At 44.8% G+C, this 12,217-nt stretch overlaps 2 protein-coding genes across 2 annotated transcripts; one reads left to right on the top strand and one right to left on the bottom strand.

Moving 5' to 3' along the window:
• The first annotated feature begins 5,216 nt into the window (after positions 1-5,216).
• Positions 5,217-6,167, top strand: LOC115275045 (olfactory receptor 10H4-like). The gene has a single exon (XM_029918634.1). The coding sequence runs from the start codon at positions 5,217-5,219 to the stop codon at positions 6,165-6,167; it is 951 nt and encodes a 316-aa protein (XP_029774494.1).
• A 4,528-nt stretch (positions 6,168-10,695) lies between these two features.
• LOC115274397 (olfactory receptor 10H2-like) lies at positions 10,696-11,778 on the bottom strand. The gene has a single exon (XM_029917841.1). It carries the CDS (start codon positions 11,776-11,778, stop codon positions 10,696-10,698), a length of 1,083 nt encoding a protein of 360 aa, XP_029773701.1.
• Between the last annotated feature and the right edge of the window lie 439 nt (positions 11,779-12,217).

The raw sequence follows: 12,217 nt of genomic DNA, 5'->3' as shown, positions 1-12,217 counted from the left end.
AAAACTATCCATAGAACTCCCTTATGACCCAGCAATAGCATTGCTGGGGATTTACCCAAGAGAGACAGAAATGCTGATGCATAGGAGCACATGTACCCCAATGTTCATAGCAGCAATGTCAACAATAGCCAAAATGTGGAAGGAGCCTAAATGTCCATCACCTGACAAATGGATCAAGAAAATGTAGTATATATTCACGATGGAGTACTACATGGCAATGAGAGGGAATGACATATGGCCCTTTGTAGGAAAGTGGATGGACCTTGAGGGTGTCATGCTGAGGGAAGTAAGCCAGGCAGAGAAGGACAGAAACCATATGTTTGCACTCATAGGTCTAGCAGGAAAACAAGAGAGACCTAATGGGGAACCAGGGGGAGCGGAGGAGGGAGAGAGAGTTGGGGAGAGAGAGGGATGCAAAACTTGAGCGAATATTGAATGCTGAAAATGAACTGAGAGTTGAAGGCGAAGGGGGAGGGGGAAAAGAGGTGGTGGTGATGGTGGAGGGCACTTAAGGGGAAGAGCACTGGGTGTTATATGGAAAACAATTTGACAATAAAATATTATGGGAAAAAAAAGGCTGTTGCTCTCTGACATCTTATGGAAATTATATCCCCTTTCTCAACATAACTTTCAGTAAAACATCAATTTCTCATTCCTGAGTTTGGTTGAATCTATTTGGGGGATATGTTGGAGGCCCAGTGTTATCTCAAGATGGCAGAAAGAGAGGTCAATTGTGTGGGTACCCCCTTTATGCAAATGAGCAATGCTGGTGAAGGTCACACAACACATGGAGACTTAGGTCTGTCTGACTTACATCTTGGGATTGGGAAACTGTATGTTTGAGGATCCAGGAGAGGGTGTTTTGCAGATCTAAATTATTACTCAAGATGTTTGAGTTGGAGGCAGAAGCTGTGCTATAATGTTAAGCCCACAGTAACTAGTCATCATGTGAGCATACAAAGACTCTCATCAGTGGTCAGTAAACAAGGACAACACAAGAGATCAAATATGTGTTTGGTTATAGCACAGAGAGGCCTATGTTGATGTGGATTGTCAGGCTTAGATCACCAGTATGACAGGAATAGGGTACAATTTGATCATGAGGGGAGGTGGGACCATCCAGTGTTGCCAGGAGATACTGAACACTTCTGTTGACAAGGAGAAATCATTCCCCTAGACCTAACTCTAAATTACCCTTTTTGTGGGAAGGCTTCCAACTGCCTTGACCCAAGGGCAGAGCTCTGGATCCCCACTCTGGGCTCTTCCTGCTCCTGCCTTCCCTCTGACCCTGCCCTGACCCCAGGGGATTGAGGGCAACTACTCCAACTCTGTCTGCCCCAGGACTGGGACCTCCTAGTCCTCAGCAGGGACTGGGGCTCTCTGGGCAGACAGAGACAGCAGTGAGCCTTGTTTGTGTTGGAGAGTTGGAGGAAAGAGTAGAGACTGGAGGTCCCTAGAGGCCCTGTGATGATCCTCTTTGTCTCTCCAGACCCTGAGGACAGTAGTCCAGATTGGTGTTCCAGGGAGGCCCTGGGGATCAGCGAGCTGGGAAGCTGCAGCAGGGATAAAGCACACAGTATCAGTTCTGGAAGCCCAGAGATCTGGGCTCACACTTTCCCCTGTGTCACTGACAGAATAACGCAGGAGAGCATCTTGTGTCCATCCCTGATGGCTGCTTCCCAGACGAGGCAGCCCAACCTGAGGCAGGTAGGACAGGATAGGTGGTAATTGTAAGACAGTGTGGTGAGCAAAGTCCAGATGGGATGGAAACAGGGCCTGGTAGAAGACTCGTAGGACAGGCTCTAACCCTTGCATAGGGCTTCTCAGGTGCTTGTTATGGGTCATGGTCCCTTTACCCAGCCCAGTACTCTAGGAGCTTCTAGATTAGAGGTCCTCAGCTCAGGGTGATTCTGCCAGACAGGACACAGGTGGGTATGTCTGGAGACATTTTTGATTGTCCATGACTTATGATTGGTGGGGATGCTACTAACATCTGGTGGGTTGAGGCCAGGGATCCTGTTAAACATTATATAATGCACAGGACAGCTACCACCCCAGAGAATGATCTGGCCCCAAATCCTAGGCATACTGAGGCTCAGAAACCTTGCTCTGGGTATGTATCTTGCCTGTGCTGTTGTGTCCTGAGTTGGGTGACGGTGGCCTTTGCTAACCTGGAGGTGAACCACGTGGGGAGGCAGAGGGGTTGAGCTGGAGGCACTCTTGGATGCAGGTGTGTGACGTGAGCTCAGCACCTGTGTGTGAGCCATCCTGTGTGAGACCAGAGTAGAGAGAAGTCTCTCCTGCCCCTGTCAGAGGAGATGGGGGAGCCCAGCCTGGAGAACTGCAGCCACTCCACCAAGGAGCAGGTGGGAAGGCAGATGTAGGGTGAGGCAGGGGCTAGGGGAGGGGGTAAAGGTTGGACCAGACACTCATGGAGCTGTGTTGTCAGGTTACCAGAGGTCCTAAGGGCCTCTGTGGGGTCAGAGGCCATGAATTTGGAATGTGATCAGCTGGTGCATCTGGTACAGACTGATGATAGGAAAGCATCTTGGAGGACAGAGAAGATATTAGAGTCAGTGATAACCACCCATACTAGGTACACATTGAGCCCTTTCTGTGAATCCTTGTGGAAGATAGAAGTTCTAGAGATAGTTCTCTGCTTACTCCCACTTTTCAGTTTGGGAGATGAGGCTCAGGGCTGGAATGTTTTTTCTCAATTCACACAGCAAAAGCTGGGGCTTGAAGCCTGGCTCTGATGACTGCACACCTGGGGTGTGTTTCAGACAGTTCTCTCTGGAAGCCAGAGTGGAGTGGGAGCAGGGGAGGGGCCTGGGGCAGTGGGAGGTGCAGGGGAGGACACATGATGGTTCACTGTCTGTGTCCCAAATTCTGTGGGTTCTGACACATGTACAGTGGTCTGTAGCCAACGTTACAGAATAGATATACACTGAATTTCCATGCATTTTCCTTCCTTTTTCTCTCTGCTCCCTCTTTTTTTCTTGTTAGCATGTTTTTATTGGCTTGTACAATACCCTCTGTGAGTAATCTCTTTACTTTTGCTAAATTCTGTATTTTTCCTTTGCTCATTTCTCTAACGAGCTTTCTGCTTCAGTAGATGTAACTGGTTTCTACTTTATTCTAGATAATATTATGTGGTCATTTCTGTACAATGAAAATGATTTTTCTCCCCTTTCCATCTCCCATTAACTGGACCCAGATATCTTGTTGAACAGAAACACATCGTGCTGATGTTTTCATGTCATTCAGGATCACCCAGTGGTTGTGCTTCTGAAGTTTAAGAAGTCCTTCTCCACTCCTAGATCAACAGAAGTCTTCTCCTGCACCTTCTCTTATTAACGTCAGAGTGCTGTGTTTCATATTTAAGTCTTGAATCCACCTGGATTCCACCTGTGTGTATGGCCTTAGGCAGAAATTCAGATTTGCTTTGCTTCATAAAAAGGCCAGTTTTCGCACCACAGCCTCCTAAACAATCCATCTTTTCTCTTTGATTTGTGCTCCCACCTTTATTAAGGTTTGATTCGTGTTGGAATAGTTTGTGAGGTATGCAGTCAACTTGATTGGTGTCTGTGTCTATTCCAGGTTCCCACTTGAAAATGACAATGATGTGTACAATGTCTATAATGGATCTCCACACCTGCCAGGGCATTTCTCTCCTATTTAATCCATTTTCAGAAGATTGGTATAGTTTTGCACTGACTTTATTTTTCAGAAGGAACATAAGGAAACTTTGGAAAAATGTATGTTTGATTCACTGTAGCTGTACATGCAGGTGTACTGATGATGTAATCATTACCATATTCGTTCATCCATCTGAGAGTGTAGATTGTCCTCCATGTATTCAGATCATCATCTACACTTTTACTCATGGTTAACATTTCTGAATCTGGAAGTATTGCTTGTGTTTGATTAATTTCTAGATAGCATATAACAGAAGTTTTCAAGGTGTGATATGAGGACTCTGGGGTCCCTGAGACCCTTTCTGGGCAACATCAGGTCCTTACTTTTCCGTGGAGATGAGGATGGATTTTTGTCGAATGCTTCAACTGAAACAACATATTCCATAGGGTGAATGAAGAAACAGATACAAGAATCAATTTGTCTCCAAAAAAGCCACTCCTCTCACTAAATGTTATTTTTATAAATGTAGTTACTTTCTTAAAAATTTACTTATATTGGAGGTTGACCTTTTTTCCTCCCTCCTTCCCGCTGCCCCTCCCTTTTTCTTTCTTTCTTTCTTTCTTTTTTCTTTCTTTCTTTTTTCTTTCTTTCTTTCTTTCTTTCTTTCTTTCTTTCTTTCTTTCTTTCTTTCTTTCTTTCTTTCTTTCTTTCTTCCTTCCTTCCTTCCTTCCTTCCTTCCTTCCTTCCTTCTCTTTCTTTCTCTTTCTTTCTTTCTTTCTTTCTTTCTTTCTTTCTTTCTTTCTTTCTTTCTTTCTTTTTTCTTTCTTTCTAGCATGTGCACAAGTGGGTCAGGGGCAGAGAGAGAGGGAAAGAGAGATAGATTTTTAAGCAGGCTCCATGCTCTGCACAGATCCTGATGTGGGGCTCAATCTCAGACAGTGAGATCAATACCTGAGTCAGAACATTAATTTCCTTAGCCTCCAGGCACCTCATAAATGTATCCAGAACTACAGATCCTCAGACAATCTCAGTGCTAATTGTTGATATGGTCAAGATGGAGACGCATACTGCACCCAAACAAGTGCATCAGAGCCTCATATTTTCTTGGGTAAAGAAACCACCAGACCACAATGCTAGAGAGCTGTTTTGTTACAGTTTGTGTCACTATTGGGAATGCTATCCTACTTTTTACTTTAAGTTTATACTTGGAATGATTACTGCTGTAGTAACTCTTTGAGAAATACTGAGTGTTGCAAGTGGATCTAGTCTTTTGCAGACTGTGTTCTCTATTGCTGTGTTATGTTATGTGTTCATTCTTTTCCTTTTTTTTCGGTCAACAAGCATGTCTTTCCTTCCAATCCTTACATGTCTTCTTTCCTTTTCTTACTTTATAGCACCACTCATGACTTTCGGTTCCATGCTGAGGACAGCAGACCCAGTGAGTATCCTTGTCATTTCCCAATCCGAACAGATGCAGTACCCATTTCATATACTGGTCGGGTGTATTGTTCTATCGATTTATGATCTTCACGCTGGTCACCTTCATTCCGTTTCTGACCTCACCAGATGCAGCACCCATGGCTGATCAGAACTATAGCATGGTGTCTGAATTCTTCCTCGAGGGATTCTCCACCTTCCCGCAGCATCTCCTGCACTCCTTCTTCCTGCTGTTTCTGCTCATGTACCTGTTCATGCTCCTGGGCAACCTGCTCATCATGACCACCGTGTGGAGAGAGCACAGCCTGCACACGCCCATGTACCTCTTCTTGTGTGCCCTGTCCACCTCCGAGATTCTGTTCACTGTTACCGTCACCCCTCGTATGCTGGTGGACATGCTCTCCACCCACCACACCATCACCTGGGCGGCCTGTGCCAGCCAGCTGTTCTTCTTCTTCACGTTTGGCTTCACACACTCCTTCCTGCTCATGATCATGGGCTATGACCGCTACGTGGCCATCTGCCACCCTTTGCGCTACCACGTGCTCATGAGCAACCGTGGCTGTGCCCGCCTCGTATCCTGGTCCTGGACTGGTGGCTCAATCATGGGGATGATGGTGACCCTGATAGTTTTTCACCTCAACTTCTGTGGGTCTAACGTAATTCACCATTTTGCCTGCCACGTGTTTTCTCTTCTAAAGTTGGCCTGTGGGAAGGAGACAGCTTCCGTCAGCCTGGGTGTGATCCTGGTGTGTGTCTCAGCTCTGATGGGCTGTTTATTCCTCATCGTCCTCTCCTATGTCTTCATTGTGGCCGCCATATTGAGGATCCCCTCTGCTGAAGGCAGGCACAAGACCTTCTCCACGTGTGTGTCCCACCTCACTGTGGTCATTGTGCACTACGGCTTTGCCTCCATTATCTACCTCAAGCCCAGGGGACCCCATTCTATGGACAGTAACACATTGATGGCCACCACCTATACAGTCTTCACCCCCTTTCTCAGCCCGATCATTTTCAGCCTCAGAAATAAGGAGCTCAAGAACGCCATAAAGAAAAGCTTTCAGAGAAAATTGAGTCCCCTAAGCTCCTGATGGCTAGTTGGTGGTGAGGAAGTATGATAGCAGGACTGGGGATGATCAGGTCTGTCTCCATAAACTGTTGTAAAAATTCGGGTATAGGGAAAAAACACATTCTTGGGTGATGATGCATGCTGGGTATTTGTTTTTTTTTTTTTTTTTCCAATTTGTTTGCTTTCCTCTTGCATAGTCCCTAGTGATCATCATCTCTTGCTCTTGACCCCAGGTGATGAACTCCTTCGCATTTTCTGTCTAAGTGTGTTCTCTAGCTTTGGGCTATGGGGAGCATCATATGGATGTGTCTGGCACCTGATGCCCATGGTTCTTCTTAAAAGCACACTTGGAGGAGGAATTCTCCTCCACCACCATAAAGACAAACAAAAATAAGAATAATAATAAATGCTGTCAGATTTGGGGCTTTTCTAATCAGAAACTGTGTCCAGTATTGTATAACATTATCCTTCAATTATAACCCATGCACAATAATGTTAACTAGTTGTCTCAAAGGGGATGTTTGATTGTTCACGGTTTTTCACTGTCTTTGGAAGGAATAACCCTAAGGAGATTACTATGTTGATCTGAGTTGAGTGAAGGATGTCAGAATCTGAAGTGAAATGAGACAGGGAGGGGTAGGGAGTAGGTGGAGGAAAGGGTTCCGTGCTTGGGTAATGATATAAAGCATGTTTAAAGGACATTGCTCTCTGACAGCTTATGGAGAGTCTTCTCCCCTTTCCCCCACATTACTCCCCATAAACCCTGAGTTCTCACTGCTGTGGTTAGTTGAATATATCTGGGAGACTTGTTAAAGGGCAAGATGGCACAAAGAGAGGCCAAGGGTGTGGGTACCCCTTTATGAAGATAAGAATTGTTGGTACAGGTCACACAACATGTGAAGGAGGAGTCACGTGCAACTTTAGTTCTGTCTGACTCCCCTGCTGGGGTTGGGAAACCATGTGTCCGAATTGGGCTTCCATTGGTGTAATTCTTACCTAAATCATGGTCAGATATTTGAATTACAGGCAGAAGAGGTTTTATAATAATAAACCAAAGGATGCTGTCACATACGAATGCCTGCCATTTGCCAAATGTTGTTGAAAGGTTTTCCTATGCATTTGCTCTTCTAAGTCTCAAAATAAATCATTATTTTTCTGCATTTAGATATGACCCACATCTATTACTACTTAGTTTTAGAAATGCAGAAAATGAAAATCTGATGGATAATTTGTCCCAGGCTACAGTGCCATGAAGGCAAAAAGCAGGAATCGATTACAATGCATGTGTGTGCAGTTGGGGATCAGGAACACGCCTCTCTCAGGTGTCTGCAGAGAGGAGGAGGAGAGGCTGCCATTAGAAGGAAGAGACCCCTTTCAGGAAGGGGGGCAGGTGCAGCCCTAGGCTCACACCCCTTTCACACAGCCAGAGGGAAACACTGACTCCAGAGGAGTTCCTGAGACACTTGGCTCATTAACACTGACAATGAGACCTTGTCCAATTGGTTACAGTAGTTTTGGGGTTCCATTCATTATTTTACCCATTATTATTGTTACTGACTGATGCTCCCACCATTCCTAAGCTGTGCCTCTCCAGAGCCTGTGGCTGTGTTCCCTTGTCCAGCAAAAGGGAATGTGCCGATGAGAAGCAGTTAGGGATCTCAGACAGGAGGATTACTCTGATCGCCCAGAAGAGCTGCTATATTTGCAAGTGTCCTTATGCAATAGGTGGGTGCAGGCGGGGCCAGAGATGGAAAGAAGTAGTGGATATGACACCAGAAGGAGAAACTGGAGTAGCTGAGGCAGGAAACATGAGCCAGGGAATGCTGCTGCCTTGGAGTTGGGAAAGCAGGAGGCAGGTTCTCTCCTTATCACCGGAAGGACGCAGCCCTGCTCACAGCTCGTCTCACACCTGGTGACCCTGATGCAGCTTCTGGCGTCCAACACAGAGAAGGAGAGAAGTGTGTGGTTTCAGGGCACGAGGTTTATATGCTCTGTTACGGCAGCCCCAGAAACTGACTCATGAAATGGCATCCTGACATTAAATGTTACTGAGTTTCATTACACAGTTAGTTTCCAGCCAGGTTTTCAGGCCATTCTTCTTTTATTTTTATTTATTTTTATTTTTATTTTTTTCAGGCCATTCTTCTTTTTTTTTATTCCCTCCATAATATTTTATTATCAAATTGTTTTCCATACAACACCCAGTGCTCTTCCCCTTAAGTGCCCTCCACCATTCTTCTTCATGGAGAGAACTGGTCTATGGTTTGCAGCTAGGCTGTTCTGTTTGCTGGGGTCATTTGTTTCCACAGAACGTGCCGGATTTTGCTAAGTGTGTGGGGCGGGGGGCTGGGAGGAGGTAAACCCTCAGCTCTTAATGCTCTTAGCACTGTCACATGGTACAGAGACCTTGTGTGTGCACTGCAGGGTGGTTTACATGAATTATTTCTACACAGCATGATTGCCTACAGCACAGCACACGTTGGTACTCCGTTCCTCTGTTAATCGCCCTGTTGAGCTCCTGGGGCAGGGACTCTGTCTGGACCATTATAGTCCTACCAGGCTTGGCACGTAGTAGGTTTATAATAGATATTTGTTAATTGCCTACAAGACTTCATTTTGTGAGTAAATAATGTTCCAGTGCATTAACAATATATTATACAATATAGTATGCTGTAATTGTGTTTTTCCATTTTATAAAGTGCAATGTGTAGTAAATTACATATATTAGATACTATACATATAGTACATATATACATAAATTTAACATGTTATTTTATTAACACAATATATAATATAACAGTGTGTTTCATTTATTATGTGGTTAATATATAATGGTTATGCATAACATAATCATATAATAATTACAAAATATATTAATAATTATATAGTTTATAATATCTAAATGTTATTGCATACTATGTATATTATTACATTTTGTTACTGATAATATTAAATCACTGTATTATGTTTCATGTACAACATGTAATTATGTCATGTGTAATATTTAATATAATTTTATTAATGTAATATGCAGTGATAATACATAATTATTAAAACATCATAGAATAGTACCACAGTATATATTTTTAATGCATATGATTATATATTAATGTTATAATATGTAATATATGTTATATAATACATAACATGATAGTGATTTTATGAAATATATTAGAACATAACATATGATATTACATTACAATATCAAAGATATATAGAGATTCAGATAGAAATAAAGAACTAACCTAATATTGGTTTGGAGTTTTTTGAAAGCACCACTTTATTTATTTATTTATTTATTTATTTATTTATTTATTTAAAGTTCATTTATTTTTTATTATTTTTTATTAATTAATTTATTTTTTTAGTCTAAATTGTTTTTTATTATTTTTTTCAATATTTTATTGTCAAGTTGTTTTCCATACAACACCCAGTGCTCTTCCCCACAAGTGCCCTCCACCATCACCACCACCTCTTTTCCCCCCTCCCCCTTCCCCCTCAACCCTCAGTTCATTCTCAGCATTCAATAGTCTCTCAAGTTTTGTGTCCCTCTCCCCAACTCTCTCTCCCTCCTCCGCTCCCCCTGGTTCTCCATTAGGTCTCTCATGTTAGAAAGAGAACACAATGGGGAGAGGTGCAGATAGAGAGCCGGACAGAGGATCCAGAGTGGGCTGCAAGCTGACAGCAAAGCCTGACACGGGGCTCAAACTCGCAAACTGTGAGATCATGACCTGAACCAAAGTCAAGCACTTAATCAACTGAGCCACCCAGATGCCCCTGCAAGCGTTGTTTTAAAACAACTTCTCGGGTGCCTGGGTAGCTCAGTCGGTTGGTTAAGCATCTGACTTTGGCTCAGGTCATGATCTCGCGGTTTATGGTTTCGGGACCCACAGGGGGCTCTGTGCTGACAGCTAGTACAGAGTCTGGAGCCTGTCTCTGGATTCTGTGTCTCGCTCTCTCTCTGACACTCCTCTGCTCACGCTGTCTCTCTCTCTCTCAAAAAACAGTAAAACACTTAAAAAAATAAAAAAACCCTCTCAAATGTATTTAACTCAGGCAAATAACAATGTAGAGTTTTGTATAAAAAGAAGAAAGCCACCACACAATACTTACTCAGCTTTCACACAGCTCAGGGCTGATGCAGCCTGTAGGACATAGTGAAGGTAAGATTCGCACTATCCTTTCCAAGATGGAACACCAAGAAGTACCTGATTGTTCCAATCAATTTTTTAATTAAGGATCCCAGCATATGTTTTTTTTTTTTAAAGGAAAGATGACTTGTTTTTTTCTTTATTTTTCCAGTCAGGCACTGACAAGCTCTAAAGTGGGGCTCAATCTAGGTGTGGCTGAAGAGAGACTCTAGGCTCCTTCCACTGGGATTTAAATAGTAGTCATAATAATTGTTATTATTATTTTGAATTCTTACTACACCAGGACCTGTACACTAAGACTTGAGGGGCATGATCTTACATTAACCCCAAGCAGCTCCATGAAGACAGACCTTTATCATGAACAACATGTGGTCGAGGGACTGGCCACTGCCTGGGGGGTTAAGGGACACTCTCTGAGAAGTCCTCCCAGGCCGAGCTCTCCAGAGACCCTGAGTGATGTCCATGGTGGCTTCTTCCCTCCTCCCTCAGCAGGGATGGCCGCCATACTGAAGCTACACCAAGTTCCATGTCTGAATTCATCCCCAAGGTTTTATTCAGTTCAACTGTAGCAGTCTTCAGCTCCTTGTTCCTGAGACTGAAGATGATGGGGCTGAGGAAGGGCGTGAGGATTGTGTAGGTGATGGCCATCAGGGTGTCTCCTTCCAGAGACTGGGGACCCTTGAGCTTGAGGTAGACCACAGAGGCAAAGCTGTAGTGCACAATGACCACAGTGAGGTGGGACGCACAGGTGGAGAAGGCCTTGTGCCTGCCCTCAGCTGAGGGAATCCTCAAGATGGCAGCCACGATGAAGGTGTAGGAGAGGAGGATGAGGAGACAGCAGCCCAGCAGGGTCGTGATGCACACCAGCCCCACACCCAGGGCCACAGCAGGTACATCGGTTCCACAGGCCAGCTTCACCACAGGTGGCACGTGGTAGAAGAAATGGTGGATCTCATTAGGACCACAGAAGGTGAGGTGGAAAACCACTGTGGTCACCACCAGCCCCATGACTGAGCCACCTGCCCATGACCAGACCACCAGGTGGGCACGGCCATGCGGGTTCATGAGCACATTGTAGCACAGGGGGTGGCAGATGGCCACGTAGTGGTCATAGCCCATGATCACGAGTAAGAAGTAGTGTGTGAAGCCGAAGGTAAAGGAGAAAAATATCTGACTGGCACAGGCTGTCCAGGTGATGGCGTGGCAGGCCGAGAGCATGTCGGCCAGCAGGCGCGGGGTGAGGGCCAAGGTGTAGAGGATCTCAGAGGTGGACAGGGCACACAGGAAGAGGTACATGGGTGTGTGCAGGCTGTGCTCTCTCCACACGGTGGCCATGATGAGGAGGTTGCCCAGCAGCAAAAACAGGTACATGAGCAGGAACAGCAGGAAGAAGGCAGGCAGTAGATGCCACAGAAAGATAGAGAATCCCACGAGGATGAATTCAGACACAGAGCTGTGGTTTCGGCCCAGCATGGCGGCCATCCCTGGGTGGGTGGGAGCCTTGGGTATGTGCTGAGCCAGGCCTGGGAGGACTTCCTGGAGGAGGTGCCATTCCCTCGGCCATCTGCTGCTCATGAGGACAGTCACTGCTCCTCAGAGCTGCCCAAGGTTCACAGATGATCATGGGCCTCAAGTTCTTAACGCTGTCCCTGGTACATGGTAAGAACTCAGGACACCATGATAATAATAATACTGTTAATAATAACGACTTCTAGTGTATTAAAATCCCAATGATTGGAGCCCTAGGTCTCTACTCAGCCACACCTGGATTGAGTCACCACTAGCTTGTTGGTGCCTCCAACCATGTTGCTAAGAGGGAATAGAAAAATAAAGAAAAACACAACAAATCCGTCATCTTTTTTTTTAAACAGCGATCATGCTGGGATCTTCCTTAAAACGTTCTAAATCAGAACCACCTGAC

Source organism: Suricata suricatta, chromosome 12 (genome assembly GCF_006229205.1).
Source record: "Suricata suricatta isolate VVHF042 chromosome 12, meerkat_22Aug2017_6uvM2_HiC, whole genome shotgun sequence".
NCBI lineage: Eukaryota > Metazoa > Chordata > Mammalia > Carnivora > Herpestidae > Suricata > Suricata suricatta.
The sequence above is the reverse complement of the archived record's forward strand: the minus strand, read 5'-3'. Positions and strand labels throughout refer to the sequence as shown.